The 22,262-nt window shown below is 39.3% G+C and overlaps 1 protein-coding gene across 1 annotated transcript in view; it reads right to left on the bottom strand.

The window, feature by feature from the left end:
* Positions 1 to 1,129: 1,129 nt before the first annotated feature.
* The window catches only part of gfra4b (GDNF family receptor alpha 4b), a 44,755-nt gene continuing 23,622 nt past the window's right edge, over positions 1,130 to 22,262 (bottom strand). Inside the window, exons 2-8 of the mRNA XM_035669968.1 lie at positions 13,544 to 13,819; positions 13,216 to 13,296; positions 10,832 to 11,177; positions 9,965 to 10,074; positions 9,035 to 9,169; positions 5,732 to 5,898; positions 1,130 to 4,538 (exon numbers count right to left, since the gene is read on the bottom strand). Coding sequence (XP_035525861.1) covers positions 4,395 to 4,538; positions 5,732 to 5,898; positions 9,035 to 9,169; positions 9,965 to 10,074; positions 10,832 to 11,177; positions 13,216 to 13,296; positions 13,544 to 13,819 — 1,259 coding nt within the window. The 3' untranslated portion in view covers positions 1,130 to 4,394. The remainder of the gene's footprint in view (positions 4,539 to 5,731; positions 5,899 to 9,034; positions 9,170 to 9,964; positions 10,075 to 10,831; positions 11,178 to 13,215; positions 13,297 to 13,543; positions 13,820 to 22,262) is intronic.

Here is a 22,262-nt window from a genome sequence, read left to right as displayed (position 1 = left end):
AATTGAATCATGGGTCATCAGAGATAAGAGGTGATTCTAAACTACGTTTGTTTTTTCCAGAACGCTGCACACTGAAAATAAAAATGCATCACTCATGGAGTGATGAGTCTGGTCAGCTGAGCAGATCATATTCTGAGCATTCAGATTCATCACAGCAGATTGTTTCTCATCTACACTTGTAGTATGATGAGCAAGTGTTCCTCCCTGTGGTGCTGCATTTTGGAAGTCACTGCTCCGGCTGATTTCAGCGTCAGTGCCCATGGAGTGATATCACCACGGTTCAAACAAAGTGTTGCATTCTTCACTTACTTTTGATAGAGATATTTATAGACCTATTTGCCACCTTTTCCCATGCTGAGTCAGGACTCTCTTCTAGAGTCATAACTCTGAGCCCAGACAAACCTGATTCACCTGGTTAATTCCTCTGAGCAGAGCTTGATAACTTACAGTCTTCTCCTGTGTTTCTTTCTGTGCCTTTACTGAAAAGTGCTGTCTATTTAAAAATTGGGTTCATTATTAACAGTGAGACACACCATACAGTAAGATAAAAAAAAAGTATTGTCAAAATATCACCATAACATGGAAAGGGCCTTGCACTGTGATGTAAATTACTCATTCAGTTACAAACACTGCTACAAAGGTGGTTTTACAGCTCCAGTGTCTCCAGGAATACGTCCTCAAACCCATAATGAGGTAGCATCTCACCTCGAAGTCAATGTTTTCTTTGAATGGGTTTTTAGTTAGGTGCCTGCAATTATATCTGTGGTTAACACCGGGTTGGCCTACAAAAATACGGCATTACTCTACTGACAGAAAATGAATCTAATCTGAGCAATTTTGACAATTGATAAATTTGGTGTTTTATTTTATTTATGTTAAATTGGACAGAGTTCGGACAAAGCAAGCAATTAGCGGTACTATTTTGTACACTTAAACTAAATAGACTAAATGAGTCATTGGAAAATGATCAATTGTTGCAGCTCTAGGTGGATTATGTGAAATGTAGCCAATTTAAATTTGTTATAGAAAATGTGAGGCAATCTGGAAATTGGTGTGAGTTTTCAAAACATGAGACAAAACAGGGAATTGTGTGAACCCAAACTGCAAGTATATCAATTTAATAAGTGTGTCAAAGTGAATACTTAAAATTCATTAAACATATGCCAAAAACAGACAAACTGCTGTACATCACCAAAGAGGAACACTGAAAATAACCAACAGGCATACGGGAGGTTTATATAGTGTGATAAAAGCTGTCACAGTTGGTGTGTAATATTGCTGACCTTTTGTAGCAGTGTTCACAAAGGCAATTTAGTTGCTTTTTAGCCACATTAGCAGCGTGGCTCTATGAATAACAGAAAATCATGTTCCCCTAAGGACGAATTGTAATAACTGGATACACCTTAACTCAGCATACAACGTCAACATCAGGTCAAAATTGTAATTTGTCCAATACTTAACTAAGTTGCTGAACACAGTAAACATGCTAATCATCAACATGTCATTGTGAGCATGTTAGCATGCTGACGTTAGCTTTGATTCTAGATATGACACAGCCTCACAGAGCTTTTAGTATGGCTGTACACTCTTATTCATATTGGATGCTTTCTTATAACACTGTAAAACAGTCAATCGGTAATACATTGGTTTCGTTAGTTGGGATTCGCTTGACAGGTTCTGAAAATGGAATAATGTGAAACAAATCCAAAACACTAGTTGTATTTTTTGGGTGACTTTATAAAACATATTGATTTCCCTGTACAGCCTTGGTGACAAAAGAAATAACCTTCTAGAAATAGGGTAACGTATACATTCTTTGGAAAGTAACTGGTCCTCAATGTGTGTTCACTGACTTTGTATCTACCAGCACTGTGTGCAGGTTGCAGGTTTTGCTTTGGTATTGAAAGAGACCTCTTTTTCTATACTAGTATTGTATAAAAAGCCTTACTGAGCAGTCAGTAATCTTCAATCTTCACTGGATTGACCTCTACACCACATTCATAATGAAGTTAACCAAACCAGCAGTTTTTGGAGTAGTGTATTTGTTGTCACTTTAAAGAATAATTCCAGTTTTTGTTCATTTCATTACATTTTCTTACATTTGGTAACAACATGAGAACATGTATGTGTTTTTGCCACTTCCAAAAATAAACATAGTCTTAAAATTACCCCTTTGTAATCGTTAATAACTGATAACATAGTATATTTTGTATTTCCAAATATTTACATTTACATAAAATGAACAGCAAAAGTACCAAAAAGCTTTTCAAAGTAAAAGAAAAAAGTAAAAAAGCCAAAACCATAATCACAGTTGAGTTTTGAAGTGTCGTATATGGGATTCTTTTGAATTGGGTTTTAAATTGAAACAGTTTTTCATTGGTTCCATTGCGGTTTTTTCCTCTTGTCACCTTACACTCAGTCATGATAATTACATCATTCTGTCACAGTTGGGGGTTAATTATTCACACTGTTGTGACTTGAGTAATGTTAATTGTTTGTTTACTAAAGGCAAAATATAAACAGTGAAACAGTAGAGGGTTACGGGTGATTGTCAGCAGAAAGCACTTTTCCCTTTGAGTATAACTGCTATTTTCATCTCCCTCTTTTTGAAATTACACTGGATTCTGGGCAAACTCTTGCCAGTTTCTTTACCATAGACATGTTTACTCCATTAAGCCTGTCTGAAACAGGAAGCACTTTAATTTCACATTCACCATGCTATTATACTTCTGGCCATTGATTCCAGTATGTTATTGTGTAGTCTTTGGCAGCTAGCTGCCCCTTCCTGTCTGATGTGCTGCACAGTAAAGCAGTCCTAAAAATAGTTAAAGTTGTCAGATAATGGATCTATAAAATTTTAAAACATACAGATCTTATAAGTTAGTATGCTGGGAGGCTTTAAGGTTAAGTTTTTGTTCTGGCCCTATTTGTATTCATCCAGAAAAGCACGTTGTAGTAAAGTAGCTCTGAAGTGAAGCAGCTGGTGAGCTTTTACTGAGACAGATCAGTCTGAAAGATCTTAGGTCACAAATGGTTGGATTAGGCTGTAAATCCTGTTATATTCTCACTTCAAATAATGCACTCCAGAGTACACATGGAAGTGGTGTGAGTATTAGTTTAGATAAACATGTATTCAGTTGTGCTGCTAGTTGTGTCTCCTAGAAGACTTAACTGAGAAAGTTCACTTCAACCGCACCAAATAAAGTGTTTTTCATTAACAAAAAAAAGGTTGAATGATGCTAATGTGTAAACATAATGATCTGAGAACTTTTATTCGCAGCACCTCTGGTCCTATTCAGAATTCACTGGCATATTACCAGAACAGAAAATACTGAATCATTCATAACTGTCTAATCTCATAGAGGCTCCTTACTGGTGTTGGCAACGCTCCATAAGTCAAAGCTTTCACTTCCCTCTCTGGCACAACGCAGAGCCCTGTATAGCAATGTTCATATACACAATTAGAAACGAAAGGATATTACGCTCACAAACACATACTACAGCAGCTGCAGGTAAAAATGTACTGCTTTTCTGATTATTTCCTTTCTTTTCCAGGAATTTGCTGTTGCTGATAAAGACCCATGACTTTTCTGTTTTCTATGAACAGCTACTGTAGCTTCAGCAATCACAAATAAATTGGTGAGAGAGAGTTTGACAAAGAGCTACTGTCTTGATGAAGAGAACTATTATTATATCAAGGTTTATCTTATGTACTCTGGTTTCCCACATCTCTTCTAGATTGTGCTGCTGGACATACAAGAATCAGGGCATTTGTCCAGGATGTATGAGCAAAATGTAGCTCTATTGTCTCTCTGTCTCTCCACTATTCCAGTATTGGTCAGAAATAATGGTCCTCTTTCAGTCACAGGAGGAGAGTGGTATAAAAGCCCCTCATACTCCATCACGTTTGGGCTGAGTACAGAGCAGACACAATGTTCACTGGTTCACTCCAACCACTTTCCCTTACAATATGTCAAAATAAGAGCTTCTGTTGATAATACAAATCTTCACAGGTACTGACATACTTCATGTCTTTGTATCATACATATTTGCATTATATTTTCATAATAACTCTTGAAAATGGATACAGTTGGATAGGTGAGAGCTGGGTTAGTCCACAAATGCGGTACTCTGACTTCATTTCGGCTTGATTTGATCGCAACGACAATGTACAAATGTACAGACTGGCTTCGGTCTGCAGAAGTCTCCCACACTCCCAGAGAGAGAACACTGGCAGGTGGAACTGGACCACGTAGACACTAAAATAGAAAAACAGAATCGCTGTACATATTTAGAGGGTGAAATAATGCCACGTGGTCCATTTTCTCTGAACTGCACTGGTCCTCCCATCTGTTTGGTACTAGGAGGGTCCTCAGCACGCACCCCTGCAGCCTTTAGTGTCCATTGTTGAGCAGATGAAGGAGCAACAACAGAAGGCCAAAGGCAGCTTGAAGCATTAGGCTGGGAGGTGGAGCAGAAATTGGGAGGCTATTGGATGGCAGAGTGGACTGGCCCACTAGTAGTTCATTTCCCAGGGCCTAGGAGGAGAAAGCGAGATCAGTTTATCTCTTTTTTTAGATGCTGATGATCTTCTAAAACTGTAGTGTGTATACAAACAAACCCTTGATTTTCAGGTGATCATCATTATTCATCACGTAAAAGCAGGCTGGTGATAATCTGTCTCTGAGTTCATTTTAGAAATGAAGGTCAAGATTAAAAATGGGGTAAAAGCAAGGACTGGGGCTAGGCTAAGGTGAAGGCCACTTGAATTCTGAAATGCAGTCACAAGACCTCCAGACTTCATCATGTTTTTGCTTTATGAGATGGGATGAGATTAGATGAACATAGAGTCATAAATACTTGCCATGTCTTGCGTGAGAAACATGGCTAACTGCACATTAGACCTTGGTAAATCATTGTAATATTTAGTATATAATTACATTTTCATGAAAGTGAACCATTTATCGTCACATGGCAATGAAGATGGGCTCTGTCTTTTTTGTTGGGTGTGCAGCATCCATATGTGGACATAAGTCAATGTTGCACCCACAGGTATAATTAATTTGGAATAAGGCTCCTAAGCTGGAGGTTATAATCAAATTGGTACAGGTTTCCTGAAAGGGAATAAAACATCTTTCCACATTTGACTTGGCACATTACAGTTGTGCACGGAAAACATTATGTGATCCAATGAGCTGACGTCATGGAACACATCACAGAAGTTGTCAAACAAGGCAAGAGAAAGCAGAACATTTGGACAGGCTTATCTTTTTGTTAGGACGTTACATTAGATTGTCATTTGGGTCAAGCTGTTAATTGGATGATATCATGTAGTCTGATGTCAGCATTACTGGTCCTGCCAAATGCTACATTCAAATTTCCATGGATAGCCTGAAAATCATTATAATCTGCTTAACTTGACACAGAAGGAAAAGTAGAATAATTAATGCTATGTGCAGAATTTGAAAATGTATATGCAGAGGTAGTATCATCCCCCCCATGAGAATGAAGGACTGAAAAATCCTAAGACAAAAACATAGACTGCACTAGTCTACACTAGGATTGCCTCATCATTTTACAAACATCAGTGAATTCCATCAAAATAGTTTGAAATAAACTATTTAAAAAATCCACAGTACATAGTGACTTTAAAATTTGAGAATTGCAAGTTGTGGCATGTGTTAGAGATAGTTTGCTGCTGAACACTAACCATGACAATAAAACTACACACCTGTGTTGGTATTATTGTATCCAGAATGTTCCTCATAGTTTCTATGGTTTCTGGTGGAGAAGTGGTGCTCCTGTTTTCTCTGCTGCTGTGGCTGGGGCTGGGTGTACTGGACTGGCTGAGAGTCGGCTGCTGGTCTGATTCACTTCCAAACGTCATGAGAGCATTCTCTGAAACATGAGGCACAGCAGTGGGAAAAAAACTGTTATCAGACTTTTCGCGATCGTGTTTATATGTTTTCATCAAGTTCCACTTGTGTTTTATTCAATTAGGGCCGATGCCTCCGGTGATGAATTGTAAATTTCGTATGAGAGCTTTCGCAGTGCCAGAGCTGGTTTGGATTTGGTCAGCTGAGGCGAGAGAGAGAGAGAAAAAGAGAAAACAGAAAATACTCAGTATTCTCTTCAAGTATCCAAACTGCACCTGCCTCTCCACATCGACCTCATTAACTCATAGACCATTTGCACTGGCCAAACAACTCTGAGACCTCTCTCTGTATCTTTCCTAGGCAGGGGGCCCGAGGAAAGACTGGCCAAAGATTCACCTCGCCGCACACACAGAGCAAAGATACTCTTTGTGTGGACAGGTTCAATGATAGACTCTCTGAGGTCAGTAATAAGGACCATTAATTATTCACACTCCAGAGCAAAGGTCATAAGAGAAACAGAAAGAGGATGTTAGGATGAGAATTAGCATTAGGAAACACGACAGAAAAAACAGAAGACAATAAATTACAAGACACCCATGTAGCACCCTATTATGAAGTGATCTTATGTGCTCACCTTTAATCCATGTTATTGCTTCCATTATTATACAATATAATGTATTTCTACAGTCCCTAAATTGTCCATCATTCATACTGTAATCCTCACATGCAGTGTTGAACATGTTTGAATTTTTGTATGATTTTCATGTTCTTAGTGGCTGTAACAATTGAATATTTGGATATGTTTGAAAGTCAAGCATTACATTTACATCAGTGCTTTACAGAACTGGAAAACATTTTTCACCCTGTTTTGTTAACTCATTGTATTCAATTATGGCCACGTTGTTGTACTTCTAGTCACGTTATTGGTGTGACAATATGGATGGCAATGTCGGTCTGTTAGTTGGTCACTTTGAACCAGACTGAAATATCTCAAAAAACGGCTGGATACTAGAGGACTTAGTATGAAATTTTGTTTTTGATCTCTTGACTTTTCCTCTAGTCCTACCATGGGTGTAACATTTATGGTTTTGAGTGAAATGTTTTAACAAGTGTTCGGTGGATAAACAAAATTTTGAAATTCAATTCAGACATTCATGCTTGCCCCATGGCGTGCTTTGTTATGGCTTAAGTGATCCCCTGACATTTCATCAAGTGTCACCATGCCATCAAGATAATTTACTAATTTCAATGTTCAATGTTATTAATTCTTTATAAAAAAAAAACAAGTAATATTATATTAATTAGTAGCTTAATCTGTGTTACATCAGTAACAGGTCACTAAAGAGCTGAAGTATGAAAGAATGTTTGTCAAAATAAACAGGCACCTTAAGGGTTAAAATAATCAGCAGTTTTCTGAAGAAAGTTCTTACTAGTTGCCAAGTTTTTTATCATCAGTTGTTAAGAAAAAAGTACATTAGGTGTTTGGAGGACATTTAATAAATATACAATTACCTAACAATCACAGGGCCAGCTTACTTATAATTCACTAAGAAGTGACTGTCTGAACACCCAGGCGGAATTACCAAGGAAACAGCATGAAGGGGATGATTAATAACTAGAGAAAATGAAGTGAGTGAATAAACGGGAGAGAGAGCAACAGAGAAACACACTGAGATAGAGAGATGGAGAGAGAGGGAGCATACTAAAAGCAGAGGATATCTGATTTTAATACATCGCTTGCTGCTGTTTGAGCATGCTGGGAAACATCTGTCTCACTGAATCCCTACAGCTCTGTCTTGTCACTTTCTTATATCATAGACCTTATTTATTATGCTATCAAGTCTGCTTAAACATCCCCTGTTGCAGGTTATCAGTGTAAAGTGTTCTGATTAGGGAACTAGGGATGGGAATTGAGAACTGGTTCTAGACGAGAGCCAGTTCCAAATTTTCCAATCCATCAGAATCATATACCTCCGAATCCTATACCTGCCAACATGTTTTTCTGACAGTTTTGCATTGCAAAACAATGAAATCAAACATATGTGTCTACGCTGCTGCAAACTTGCAACATGGAGTCATGGCGGAGAGGAAGAAACGATCCAAAGCGCGGCTTCATTTCACGAAGAAAGATGAAAAAAGTGATAGTTCAAATGTGTGTAAAATGATCATTTCAACTAATGGTGGAAACACCAGCAATATGCTGAAACTGTTTCTACGCACTCCAATTCCAGGAATGAGATGTATTTAACACTCTACGCACGAGTGTCTCTGCTTCCCAACTGAGCAGCACATCCATTACTGATAGTAAATATCCTATTCTATATTATTCAAATCTGCAAGCTTAGCAGATTTTTTTCTATAAGAAAACCTAAATTAAAACAAATGCTGTAGAAATATTTTCTCGTTTCATACATTATAGATGCAGAAAGACTCAGAGATAACAAAACACTGACACTGAAAACTTGCGTGGGCCTACTTTTTTTTCACCACAGAAAATTGATCAGGAATCAGTAAGGGAATCGATATAGAATCTGACCCATGTGCAGGATCGATAACAGCACTGGTATCAATAAATAGAATCTAATCAATTCTCATCCCTATAGGGAACACCGTTTTTGGATTTCTTTTAATAATGAAGTGACTTCGGGTGTACCAGCATTATATGAAACTATTACTACTAAGCTTTAAGGGTGTACAACATACATGCAACTTGTATTTGATGCTTAAATTGGAAAATATAATTGTTATAAAACAGGCAAGAAAACTGTCAAATAATACATTTGTGAAATTCTAATCTTAGACAGACTGTTTATTGTTGCAGTCGGATGAGACTTTGTCCCTGGAGCTAAATAGAAACATTTAGTATCTCGCTGCTGTTGGCCTAGTTTTCCGGTAAAGACACTCAGTGACTGAGTCATGACCAGAAACAGACCTAAATAACATCCTGGAAAAAACCCAGCACAAAGATGCTTGTAAAAAAAAAAAAAAAAAAAACAACATATCAGCTCTTTCTTTAAAATTGCACGACACCAGTTAAACAGGACACTGAAATAGCAGTCTATTTTTTTTACCCCCCAACACCTTTATACAAACACAACCCCTACCCCAAATATCTGAGTGAGCACATTCCAGGACATTGTTGATAGATTGAAACTCACGGAGACAGATGTTATCAGTGAAGTATCCCAGGAAGATATCACACTCCTCTCTCTGGCTCCCGCTGGCCGAGCAGGAGCACCACGGAGCCACGCTGGACGTGGAGTTGTCGACATAGTTGGGAGTTATTGTACTTCCTGCAGAGAGGCCGCAAACAGGCCTCAATCAGTATTAAATATTTATTCTCCTGTAAGTTGTTACATTGTATTCACTGTGCTTTATTATGTGAAACATTAATGGACAATGCACTTCCTACCTATATGCTGACGTGATGCACTCGGCTGATAATGTTGGTTAGACTGGCTATGCACAGACTCGTTTGAGAAATACTCCAATTTTCTCTTTTTTAGGTCACAGAAGTCTCTGGCATTGAGATTTCTTTTTTTCTGGCTGTTTTTTTTCTCCAACATAGTGGAGGTAGGATTTCAAGTGCTTTAATAAATACAAGACAGGAATGAAAATGCCAAGTGTGTGTTTGTGCTGAGGGGCACCATTTGAGGTTCTTGAAATGCATTAGGTCCACTCACCAGTGTGTGGAGAAGAAGTGGCTGTTCTTTTTCTTTTACGGACTATTATAAAACAAATTAAATATTGTGTCTCTGTTTTTCTGTAATGAGAGATTTTTATGCTTTCGTATCTTATACCATGTTGAACTTTTGTCTTTTGTTTTAGAATTAGAAGTTACATTTCATTCTCCCACTCACTCTTAACCTGTTCCGAATGTATTAATTTACCCTCTAGCGAGCTCTCACTCATTCCTGCCACTTTGTAGCAGCATAATTTTCTCTTTCCTTCCCTGACACGGCATATGGCATATATCTTCTTTCTTTCTTTCATATCTTTTCCCCTCCTCCACCTGCTCATTTCACTTATTTTTTCCTACTACTTTATGTGTTTTCTCTCTGTGTCTTACCTTTCAGGTGTGCACCTACCTATGAGCCCTGTGTAGGCGAGGAGACAGGCTCCATAGTTCCCTTGCTTGCAGCCATTGGCAGACGTTTCGGAGTGTTCACAGTCATACTGAAACTGTGCCAGGCGAGACCTACAGAAACAACCGACACTGGTTAGCAAGAACATGATAGATCCCTGTATTGTTTTATGTAAAAAGTTTGCTGGTTCTTTTTTATATAGCTTTTCTACTATAACTTGGTCATTTAATTAAGAGTTTGCCCCTCTGACATAAAGAAATATTGTTGGCTGTGGTGAAGACTGAAAGCATTGGACTGTAATGTGAAAGTGATAGAAAGAGTAATATATTTCATCCCCCAGACCTGGGATCATTAGTAAAGCCCTCTGAGTGTAATGGGGCTGTGAAAAATAATGGCCATGACCAGAGATAGCAATGAGCGATAACTCTGATCCATCTGGCTCTTTATCTGTGCTAAATATTTAATGTGTTATTCCAACAGGCTCTCTTGGGTGTTCTAACCAATGGTGGTAGAAAGCTTTAGGGTAAAACAGCGGGCCATTTTGTTGATTGAATGGCTGTTTATTTGGTTTTAAAGAGCCATAATACTGAACAGCACTGGCCAAAATATGTATGGTGAGTATATCCAAAATTTGTATCTGTGGAAAGCTTGAATAAACTGGGAATAATGAAACATTGGCTTTGTTGATTTTAGGTATACCTTGAAAAAGGAGGGGGATCATTAAGGAAAACCAAACCGGGGATTATGATCATATTATAGCAGTATGTTATTGTATCCATATGAGACCATGGCTACGTGAGAAATAACTTTAATATATGTTACAGACATGAAAGAAAGACCAATTAAAAGCTTCCACGTCTCCATTCTGACCTGCACACGTAGTCAGCTTTGCAGATCCTCATCTGTGTAATGCAGTTGGGTTTTTCCACGCTTTCATAAGAGCAACTGGGTACAATAGTCTGCCTTCGACGCTCTGCGCAAGCTGTGTCTGTACATGGGCAGAATAGCAGTTCGTGTGTGTAGTCGGCGGGGACACGGTCAAAGAACCTGCGCAGAGCCTTATTGCATTTAGGCTGGTTGCACAGGCCTGACTTGGCAGTGGGTTTGATACAAGCTGAGACATATTCAGTGCGGAGTTTCTGGCACAGGTCGTCCACATTGCAAGCCTTGGCTGCATCCAGGCAGCGATTCACAGTTGTCATGCCAACATCAGAGTCTGTGGATAGAAGTAAGGTCAAACACAAGCGTAGATATCAGTGGAAGAATAATACAGCAGAGCAAAAAGGTTTTGTGTTCATATGAATAAAAGCGTATGTGACCGGTGGTGTGTACTTTGTTTATTTGTTCAACACACTGAGATGTAATCTTGTTAGTCTTGTTAGAGGTTTAAAAGTTGAGATAGGTAGTTTGCAAATAAAGTTCAGCTTCAAGGTGAAACTGTCTGTAAATAAAAGATGGAGGCTCACTTCCTGAGAACCAGAATAATTAAATGAGGAGTCTTTTCTTATGGTTTAAAAAGGGAACAATTTCTCATCATAATATCTACAATATTGCATTACCAGGCTTTTAATTTCAACTGTTAATTGTGTGCCATTTTTCAAATCTATCTGCGTCACAATTATAGGTTTGGCTGATTAATATTTGCCTCATGATGACATACATCAAAGTTTTGCATGTCAGGGGTTATATCAGGGAATTATTAATCCAAACTATTGTTCAGTCTTTAAAAAATCAGTCGACCTCTAGGTACTGTGGCCTATTCTTCCATTAATTATTTTATGGTTACTATAAGTGTCCAGCCTTATGTATTATGTGAAATAGTGCAAAGATTGTCAATCTGCTTTTGTCAAAACTTAAAAATAAGATTATAATATAAAGGAAGTTTCAATGTGATAGCAGTCTAAAAGCCCTGTTACAAAGGCCATTAGGCTTAAATGTGTGCTGTGGCTTGTGTCACCAGTCATCAATTATTTGGGCTATGCATTTAATGTCACAGGGTTTGTGTGCCCTAATGATAAAATTGTACATTAACGTTACTGACAACTGTCACTAGCTGAGTTAATTCAATGCAGTGCAATACAGACAGTATGAGAAAGTTATAGAAATGCTGATTTATTTAAGATTCTGAAAATGCATCAAATATTTGCTATCCAATTAACTTCTGAAACTAAGTGTCTAAATTAGAGTCATGCTAGTGTTATGTGATCTGAAACAAAAGGCATCAAGGCAACTTCCTGTTCTTTACTGCATCAGTGAATAATGCAGGCCCGAATGTCTGAATGGTCATGATTGGTGTGAGAGTGAACCCTGGTTCTCTGCTACTGAATGAACCTTTTGTGTACATGTTGCCTGGGAAATGAGCAACCAGCTGACCTCTTTGAGCAGTGTGTTTCAGAGATGAGTCATCGGTTTTCTGCAGTGTGTGTATAGTTTTTACTGACAGGTGTTCTGGTCTGATTGGTAGATGGATATTCAACCTACATATGCCTTTGACTCTGAGCTGAAACTCAGGCAAAGAAACGTTCTGGTCGGGTCATGTTTTTTATTTCTATTATCTTTTTTTTGCCTTATCCTAATTTTCACCTCAACTAGTGTTGTTTTATGTAAGACGGGAAGTCTCTTACCGGTGCACTGTTGCATGTGGTAACTGTACTAACTGTTATCATTTAACAGGTAGCTGTTAAAATAAATATATAAATAATATTAATAATCAAATTAATATCATAATTGTTTGGCAACTAGTGGACTAGTGGCTTGAAGTAACTACTACTAGTGGACTAGGGAAATCTTTTTAGTCAGGGATAGCCCTAATATTTAGTTCACATTGTTGTCATTTAACACTGCATTTCTAAATGTTACATCCACAACATGTAATCTGCTTTTCAGAATTTGGGTTTAATCAATTCTATGAGATTGCATTGTTATACAAGTCTGAGGCTATAGGAAACAATGCCTGGATTAGTATTCATTGACAGTCATGGATTATGTTGTTTCAACTGAGTTTGGCAAATGAACAAGGTTGCCATCCAACAACTTGAAGTCAAAGATATAATTTTTGGATGCTGGAATTTGTGTTCAGATGAATGGTAATACTTGTGTAACTGTGTCTGAAGAACAGAAGGGACCTCTATTTGCCTTGGGCATGCTTCCAGGAAAAATTCAGTCGAGTTATGTGTTTGTGTGAGAACAAAACATCTTCAAAGGGTAAAATGGTATAAAATAAGGTGAAAGTTAATGAAGGTCGGTGAACTTGCCAGCTGTAATAGAGGCCAAGCGGACGTAGTCGTAGTCCCTTTGCACTGTCTCATAGGGATAACTCTCGACCAGGTTGAGTCCTAAAAGAATAATAGACACAGGTAGAAACATTGGCTTGAATACTGTAATTAATTTAAACTGTATGCGATATGTCCAATCATCTAAATCCTAATCTATACACAGATAAATGCTTGTTATTTATTTGTATTATTTGGAATGCACTGCAATGTCGTTCTTCAGCTACTGTATGTAAATAAACATACAACATTTCTGCTTTTTAAACTGTCTTTTAGCAGTATAGACAGCTGTTATCCAGTAAGCACTGACCATGTATGATGGACTGATGAAGACTCCAGTATATGCTCAGGCAGTTCTTCTCCTTCTTCATGCCCCGTTTACACTGGCAGCCATGTAAGGGGCTGGACAGTAGGGCGGACACTGCGTTGGCACACTGGCTCCTGGCGCCGGGGCCCAGCTTCACGCTGCCATTGCCCGCCACACACTGACGCAAAGTCCGCAGACGTGGACTGCAGGTCTCATCACTTGAGCACGAGTCTCCAGCCACCAAGCAGTCTCTGCCAGCCAGAATAACCTCTAACAGAGCTGTAAGACAGAAAATCAGAGCACAACAGAGAGCAGAAAAGATAAGGGTATTTCAGTTGGCAGTTGAGGTGTAAGGTTATGAGATGAGACAGAAAATTAAGGATAAAGAAAGGAGAAGCAAGCTGAAAAGACACAAATGCCAGGAATAAGAAAGGAAGAACGCAGGGAAGATTTTAAGGGGAAAATGTGAACAGTTGTAAGTGGATATTGAGCTTTAAGTTAAATCAACACTTACTGTGTGATTCTGAAAATGTGAGATTGTTCTTGCAAGTATATAATCATCACAGCACTCCTCTCATAGCAACCAGTGAAATGTCAATAGATTTAGTTGATGCATCTCATAGCTCTGTTGCTTTCAAACTTGAGCTGCATCATAAGTTTGATAAAACTCTGCGTAGGCATCCAAGATACTGTGTGTAATGGATTGTTTTCAACCCACTATTCAGGCTGCGGGACAATCAAGAAAGATTTTCTGTATGTTTTGTACGCCACGCTAGCAGCTTAACTCTAAGGATGGCAATGTTGATCTGTCTGTCCACGTCTGACAAAAATAATCTCAACAACTATTCAGTTCAGTCCTACTGCGTGAGTCAAGTCTATTCAGCGAGTCAGGGAAATTGAATAATAGGTGTGTGTCATGTACAGAGTATTGAGGGAACCATAGATATTCGTCTGCTGCTGTGGTGAAAAGCCCATGAAGTACCATCTCCTTTTATTGAACTCCAACATAACAGCTGGTGAGATGGGAGTTGTTACTTTTCTTTTGGATCGCTTGGTTTGGATGGCGGGATTAGTACTTTGTGTAAAAGTGGGATGAACAAGTGAATTTTATGTTAAACTCTAAATATACTAGCAGTACAGGTATTTGTAGCGTTGTTGTTGTTAGTCAAACCATGAGGGAAGACAAATGGAAATGCGTTATAACTGCATTGTATGACGTTATGGATGTTTGTTCTTATATTTTGTTAACAGCTGACTCTTGGATATAAATATGAAATTAAATGTAACTACCGGCTGCGCCTTTTATATCCTACTGTGTATATTGAGTTTGAGTCAACTCGTAATCTCTGCCTGGATTATGTTCACAGGCAATGTTTGCTTTAGCAAACAAAGCTCACATTTTACCACACTGGAGGCGCAGGGAGGTGGTCGGGTGGATGTTTGATGCACAAACATCACATCCTGAGTCCAATCTGTGGTTTGGTTTAGTTAACAAAAGCACTTTGGTTAAAGTTAGGAAAAGAGTGTGGCTTTGGTTATATATTGGTAAACATAATGTGTCTTGTGATTTGAGCCACTGTGGACTTTTTCTGAACACAGCCATTCACTAACTTTAACCCAGTGCTGCCAGTGTCTAAACATAATCAGAGAAAGTCACTACAGGCGGATGTTGTGTTGCATGATTTGATATTTTAGCAAAAAACAAATGAAAAACACTTTACTAATACTGTCAGTATTTTTGCGGCTTGCATCATACGTTTATTAACAGTTCCTATTTATGTTCACAGACAATGTAATCCGAATGATATTATATTTCCTTCAAAACGTATTAGCTGTTGCAGCCTAGTTGTATTTAAACGTAATTTCTAGGACACACACAAGTTACAAGAATTTTAAAACAAACCAGTTGGGAACCAGGCCTTCACAGTACACACAGTAACATGTAGCAGTCGGAGCTCTTACACAAACGTAATGCTACGCATCAAGATGTTGACCCCAGGTGAAAACATTTATGCATTTAGCAGTAAAATTTTTCATGTCATAGAACTCTTAAGCCACATAAAATACCGACCCTTGCTAGCGTTAATTGCAGTGGAGTTTTCTTTTTAAAAAGAGCGGCCGCTTTTATGATATTGCCTTGTGTGTGTTTCCAATTAAAAAAAATTTATTGAAGAAGTTACAAGTTGCTTTTGATGCTCAAGAATAATTTCTGTAGAATTAGAAGTACGGTATGGTTTTTTAGATTTGTCTTCTTGGGTTATTCTAAAAACATATTCCTGAGCATGCCCCACAGTATACCAAGAGGATCCCATTATTCAAACACTATAAATTCATACCACCCGTTTTCTCTTGTAATTTCTCTTACCTCATCTGCTTAAATAAAAAATAAAAAATTCAATTTCATGCTGCTTTCATCTTTCATCTGCTTACACTTAAGGTATTTCTAGGGGGGAAATTGTCTCAGCCATTGTTTTGATCTCCAGAACACACACATACTCAAGAAGAAATAAAGTAATAAATCAAGATATTTTCCTTTTCTCAACCCTGTTCAATCAAATTACATGTGTTTTCAAAGCTGGAGCTTTACTGAAACTTCACAGGTGAATTGAGTCTCACTCTGAGGAGTTATCCAAACTCCCATCCTTTATTCAGAACGTCAGCTAAGTGCATCAAGTACAAACATGTGGATACTAGGGGGAAAAATATAGCTCGAACCAACGCCAACGTCCTGGAAGGCCAGATGGTCAGTTGCAAATTCAAGGCAGAGATCCTGGGCCCTTCCTGTGTGTCAGTTTGTGCTGCCTGGGCAGAAGCTGGAATAGACACCATACATCATGAATGCAAATGAGCCGCTTGATTTGACATTTCCAATAAGCCTGTCTCAATGTACCAGTGGGTTTAGCCAATTAACCATGTCAGTAATCAATGTGTTCTGAGGCTCAGTTAAGTCCTCAGTTTCCATGCCACATAAATCACAGGCAGATTGGCTGATCAGTTACCCTTGCGCACCGACTTAATGGTCCACTTCAGGAGAGATAAAATGGAAAATGAAACTTAATGAAGTTAGCTGGAATGTTACCCTCTTTCCTATATACCTACAAAGCAGTGAGGCTGTGGGGAAAATGTTAACGTACTGGTGCACTTAATGAGTATCACCTTTGTTTCAGTGCCCTTAAGATTTCTAAATTATCTACATAGGTGGATTAAAGCTAGCAGCCTCACTTTGAAGTGAGCAGCCTTTACCAGTGATGCTGACTAACAAAGGTTAGTTGTGTTGTGTGGTTATTGGCAGTTATTTCTGCATAGAAAATGTTAAGATAATTTAAGACAAAAACTCTCATTTGCATACTTTTATATATAAGAAAATACTCAACTTGTTTGGCGGTAAACCTACAACAATTGATTTTTTGGCCACTCAAAGACAGTGGAAACTAGTTCTAAACACAACATTGACACTGATATGTGGAACTTGTTAGCAAGCAGTTGCTTGTTGCAACAGTTGCGTTTTAAGTTTCTGGTTATCTGGCAAATGTAAGCCCAATATTTTTTTTTATTTGCTTTGTTTTTGGTCTGCCTAGGGACATATGTGGCACTGTATTCTACCTGCTCAGCACAAAACGGCAAACAGACACAGTTGGCAACAAACGGGTGAACAAAGGAGCATTTAGCAGCTATAGAGCCATATATTTTTCTCATGATTGGTAGAGACCAAAAACAGAGCTGAAAGAGTGAATATTGGAATCACATTGGGCAGATTGGACAACTGGACTGCTGGAAATAAAAACAGTTTGCAAACATGTTCACCTTATCAACTTTAAATTGCATGCGTTCACAACTTGTGGCCCAGATGCCAAAACATATTAATAATTTTAAGTATTCAGTATTTTTGAGTGAAACGGATCCTTTCTTGTCTCCTTGCTTTTTCACTTTTACTCATACTCCCTCCCTTTTGACAATACTTCTTCAGCTGCTCCTTCTTTAAAAGTGAATTCAGCTGTAGTTTAACTCACAATGTAAAAACCAAGGCAACAGGAGTTAGCAGGCCTTATCAAGTAAAGAAATTAACGTCTGCATTTATACATGTTGAACATATTTATTAATTTATGAATCTTTTTTTCTCAAAGTATTTGTCACACTATTAGTCTTCCTACAGTTATTTCTGCTATTGCCACTTCTGCTTTCCCAGTGTGTCAAATAATATAAGCTTAAAAAAAAAAAGCTTTAATCAATCACATTTAGTTTCTCCAAAAACTACACATTTCTAGTTCAGCCTGTGTGTATTCTTTTTTTAAAAATTAACTTGAGCTAAAGTAGAGAGAGAGAGAAAGACATTCATTAAAAGTCATTATAATGTAAAGGTTAGAAGTGGCACACTTTAATAACATCCAAGTGAATATTAAATTTAGTCTTATTCTTTATTGATCTCTTGCTGGTTACATTAAGCTTCTTATGTACTTGGCCTTTGAGATAAAAGTGAAATGCATCATATTGTGAAAGTAATGTAGTTGCACAAACTGACGGGACAGGGCGTCAGGTTTGACGTTGCGAGAACCGAGACAGTAGGAGAGAGAGAGATTGAACCGTGTGAGGAACAGGGACCAGCGGGCTTGTTGGGTGTTCAACCTTTTCGCTGAATGGATGTACTCAAGGTTTTTGTGGTCTTTCTATACCAGGAACGGTTGCTTGGTACCAAGCCAAGAGTTCTCGGTTGCCGATGTCATAGTTTCTCTCAGACGACTCGTTGGAGCTGCTTGCGGGAGTCAGGAGCAGGCCAGGTGGTAACAGCGGATACTTTGGTGGGATCCATCTGAATGTTCCCCCTCCCTACGACGTACCCCAGGCAGGAGATGGAGGGAGAGTGGAACTCACAATTCTCGCCCAAAAAGTGAGTTCTCCAGGAGTTGCTGAAGAACCGCCTGGACGTGGTGAACATGTTCCTTCTCTGTCTTGGAGAAGATCAGGATGTCGTCAATGTAGACAAAAACATGCTTATTTAACATGTCCCTGAGCACGTTGTTAACTAGAGCCTGTAATTATTATTAGTATTCGTAATGCCCCGAGGGTGTGTTGAAGGCCGTCTTCCACTCGTCCCCCTCTCGGATGCGGATCAGGTGGTAAGCATTGTGCAGGTCCAGCTTAGTGAAAATGATTTCCCTGTCCTTCTTGGTGACGAAGAAGAATCCTCCACCAGCTGATACCTGCTGACATGGAGTCATTGATGTAAGTGTCCAGTGTAAGTGGCTTCTCTCTTGGGGGCGGACAGGGAGTACAGGCAGCCGCTGGGAGGAGTTGAGCCAGGTTGCAGGTCTATGGCGCAGTCGTAGGGGAGGTCCGGAGGTAGAAAGGTGGCCTTGGCCTTACTGAAGACCTTCCTGAAGTCATGGTACTCGTCCGGGACCCCTGTCAGATCAGGAGCTGGACTGGAGCAGATGGTCAGCTGGGGAGCGGACACCTGTTTGAGGCACACTTGGTGGCAGGAGGTACTCCAATCCAAGATGGACCCCGTCGCCCAGTCTATGTTGGGATTGTGGCGGCGGAGCCAGGGGTAGCCCAAGATGAGCGGGAGCCGAGGAGACCTCAAAATGTGTAGCTGAATGGTCTTGTGGTGTTTTCCGGACAGGATCATGCGTACAGGTGCTGTCTGGTGAGTGACCGTCCTGAGAAGGTTTCCATCGAGGGCGTTGGCGGAAACAGGGCTCGGTAGAGGGACACACTCGATACCGAGTTGTCGAGCCAAGTTGTCATTAATCAGGCTGACATCTGAACCAGAGTCTATGAACGTGGTGAGGGTGTGGTAACCCTCGGGCAGCAGCAGCTGGGCGTGGCACAAGGGACGTAGATTGGGGTAGAGGTTGCAAGCACAACCTTTTGCCAGGCACTGGGAGACAAAATGGCCGGCCTGGCCGTAGTAGAGGCAGATGTTCCCCTGACGGCGACGTTCCCGTTCCTCTGGCGTCATGCTGGTGCGGCCCTACCTGCATGGGTTCTGGTTGTCCCGACTGTGGACTCATCGAGGGAAATCCAGTCTCGTGTGCGCACACGATGATGTGTGTGGCAATATGATCAGAGTCTCTGAACCACGAAAACCTACAGGAGAGAAGCTCAAACTCAAACTGTCGTCATGGGAAAACACCAAACAGTCCAGGGGAGAGGCAGACGGAAACCAGGAACGGAGAAACCAAGCTCGTGGTCCGGGACAGAGATGAGGCAGGATAGTCAGAAGTAGGCAGGGTCGCTGGAAGGTCTTGCATGAGTACAAAGAACAATCTGGCAACGAGTGAATGGTGAGGAGCAGTATAGGAACTAGCTTGGTTGGTGATCAGGAGCAGCTGTGTGAACAGGTGAGCAGAGTGGCTGATGAGGAGGCGTGGCTGACTGGCAGAGTGGAAAAGTACTGAGATGGCTGAGGTGAACAGGTGAGGAGGAAGGCAGACTGTGACAGTAGTTCCTTATGTTTCATATATACATTGTTTGCTATATCAGGGACAGTCTCTAGGACATTTAAATTATCATCATTTGTGTGTGAATCATCTTTGCAAACATGTAGCCTGTATTTTTCTGTTATAAATTGTGGCTGTCTGATACTCTGCATAAGACAACATTATTTGCTTTTATGGCACAAAATTTGCAATTTCAAACATCAAAGCAGAGTAGATTGAATTTGGCAAAATGAGACAGCTAATATCCATCTACAAAATAAAGCAATGTCGGCTCCACTCACACTTCACGTTGGACATCAAACAAATAGTGCATAAAGATCTTAAAGAGCACAGTAATTTAGCTTCAAAGTTTTGGAAAGAGAAGCATTCATACTTTCACCAGAATAACTTATATTTGATACATGTACAAATTTCTGGTTTATTTAAAAAAATAATTCCCTTCAGTTGATCCTTTTCCAACCAGGGCTATTTTTGACTTTTACTGATAAAAAATGCTGCCTGTAACACTGCCATAGTCAGAACTTCAGACAAAAACAGTTGACACATTAGCAGCAATCTCAGCAACAACAGTCCCGTTAGAGATGCATTCATTAAAGGATTTTGTTGGCAGTGAATGGTGCAGCTCTCTTCTGTCAGAGAAGACTGTGAACTTGATCATTACTCACATATATCACTTAGTTATGCAATATAAAGTACCTGAGGCACACGGGAGGAAATACCATCAAAAGCATGGTGGAGGGATGACCAATAGCAAACAAGCTCATAAACTCATAGCAGCAGTCATATGAAAAAACTGCCTTACTGACAGGTTTGATGATGAAGATAGAAGTCAGCTAATAGTGATCACTTCACGGCATGCATGAATGAAATGCCTTGCTCGAGCAAATGAGATAGATCATCTATCACTGCTCAGGAAGCAATGAGTTTAAAGTGATTTCAGAGTTGTTTTAATAGGCAAAGTTTCCTTGTGAATTGACATGCTACCACATTACTTAGATCACTTAATTTAAGTTAGATTTTTTTTTCAGGCAAGTAAAGGTCTTCCAAATGTTTGTATGAAATAAATTCTGGTACACAATCGCAGGACAGAGGTGGACTACATTCAAAATGTCTGCTGTGAGAAGTTTATATTTATAGCAACTGTAATTATCTTTTTTATAGGCTGCACCAAATATCTGCATGGCACAAATGGAAAAGGTCAATGATACATATTGGCAATAGGTATAAATTATAACTCCTACTCTTTGCCATTATCTGTATACATGTCCATGCCTGTTTTTTTATATTACTTGTGGTCAACCTCTCTATAGTAGTTTTCATTGTAAGTGGCAGAGTCTGCCATTCTCGCTGGATTCAAATCACCTTCAGACACACAGGGAATTCACAGGAAACAAGGCATGCATGTAATCAGCTTTATCTCATTAATATCAGCTATATTGTTTCCTGTTCACTCTCTGAGTTGTAGTTAGAGCTAATTCAAGCTGCTGCTTCACAGTAAACCTGGCTTTCATTGTGAAGCAGTCACAGGAAGCACAATACAGTTCTCACTGTGTACACATTGGCACTGTTTATCAAACATCCATCCTGAAAACAAGAAAATGGTCTTTTACAGCATATTTTGTCATTGCGTCACTTTTATATATATATATATATATACATAATATATAATATATATATAGCTCGTAGCTATTAGATGAAGAGCAGCAGGTAGCAGGCTGCACACCTTCAACTTATCAGTAAGGTAACTTTTTACTGTGCCCTACTGTTTTGTGTGGAAAACCTACCGTGAAGTGTGCAATATGAAATCATATCACAGCTACAACTATTGACTGATTTCTTTATTAAAACAACGTGGCTGCACTGTAAACAGACACAGGAGTGGCTTTTATTTCTGACAGCTGTAGCTGTTCAAGGAGTATTCAACTGCACTTGCTGTTATGTCATCCAGAGCTAAAATCTTAAGGATTACAACCTAAATTCAAATGTAAAATGTTATATTGAGAACACCACAAAGAATCACACACATTTGATTTAGAGCGAGAAAGAAGTCTGTTAAAGCACCAAAAACCTGTATTTCTCTCAGGTCTCTAAGATAGCATCAGGTCCCAAATAGAAACCATTTAGTTCCTTGATAACCATCTCCGCTCCTCCACCAACACCACCACCCCTGTCTTTTAATCGATGCTTTCCCTCAGAGGAGCTTCAGCCGGAAAGGAGATGGTCCTCCAGTTTGTAGGAAGCTGAGCTTAAACTCACCCTGCGTTCCCCATCTCCAATCATGG

This window comes from Morone saxatilis, unplaced genomic scaffold (genome assembly GCF_004916995.1).
Source record: "Morone saxatilis isolate NCDOM2014 unplaced genomic scaffold, NCSU_SB_2.0 Contig22, whole genome shotgun sequence".
NCBI classification, from domain to species: domain Eukaryota; kingdom Metazoa; phylum Chordata; class Actinopteri; family Moronidae; genus Morone; species Morone saxatilis.
This window is presented reverse-complemented; position numbering and strand designations above follow the sequence as displayed.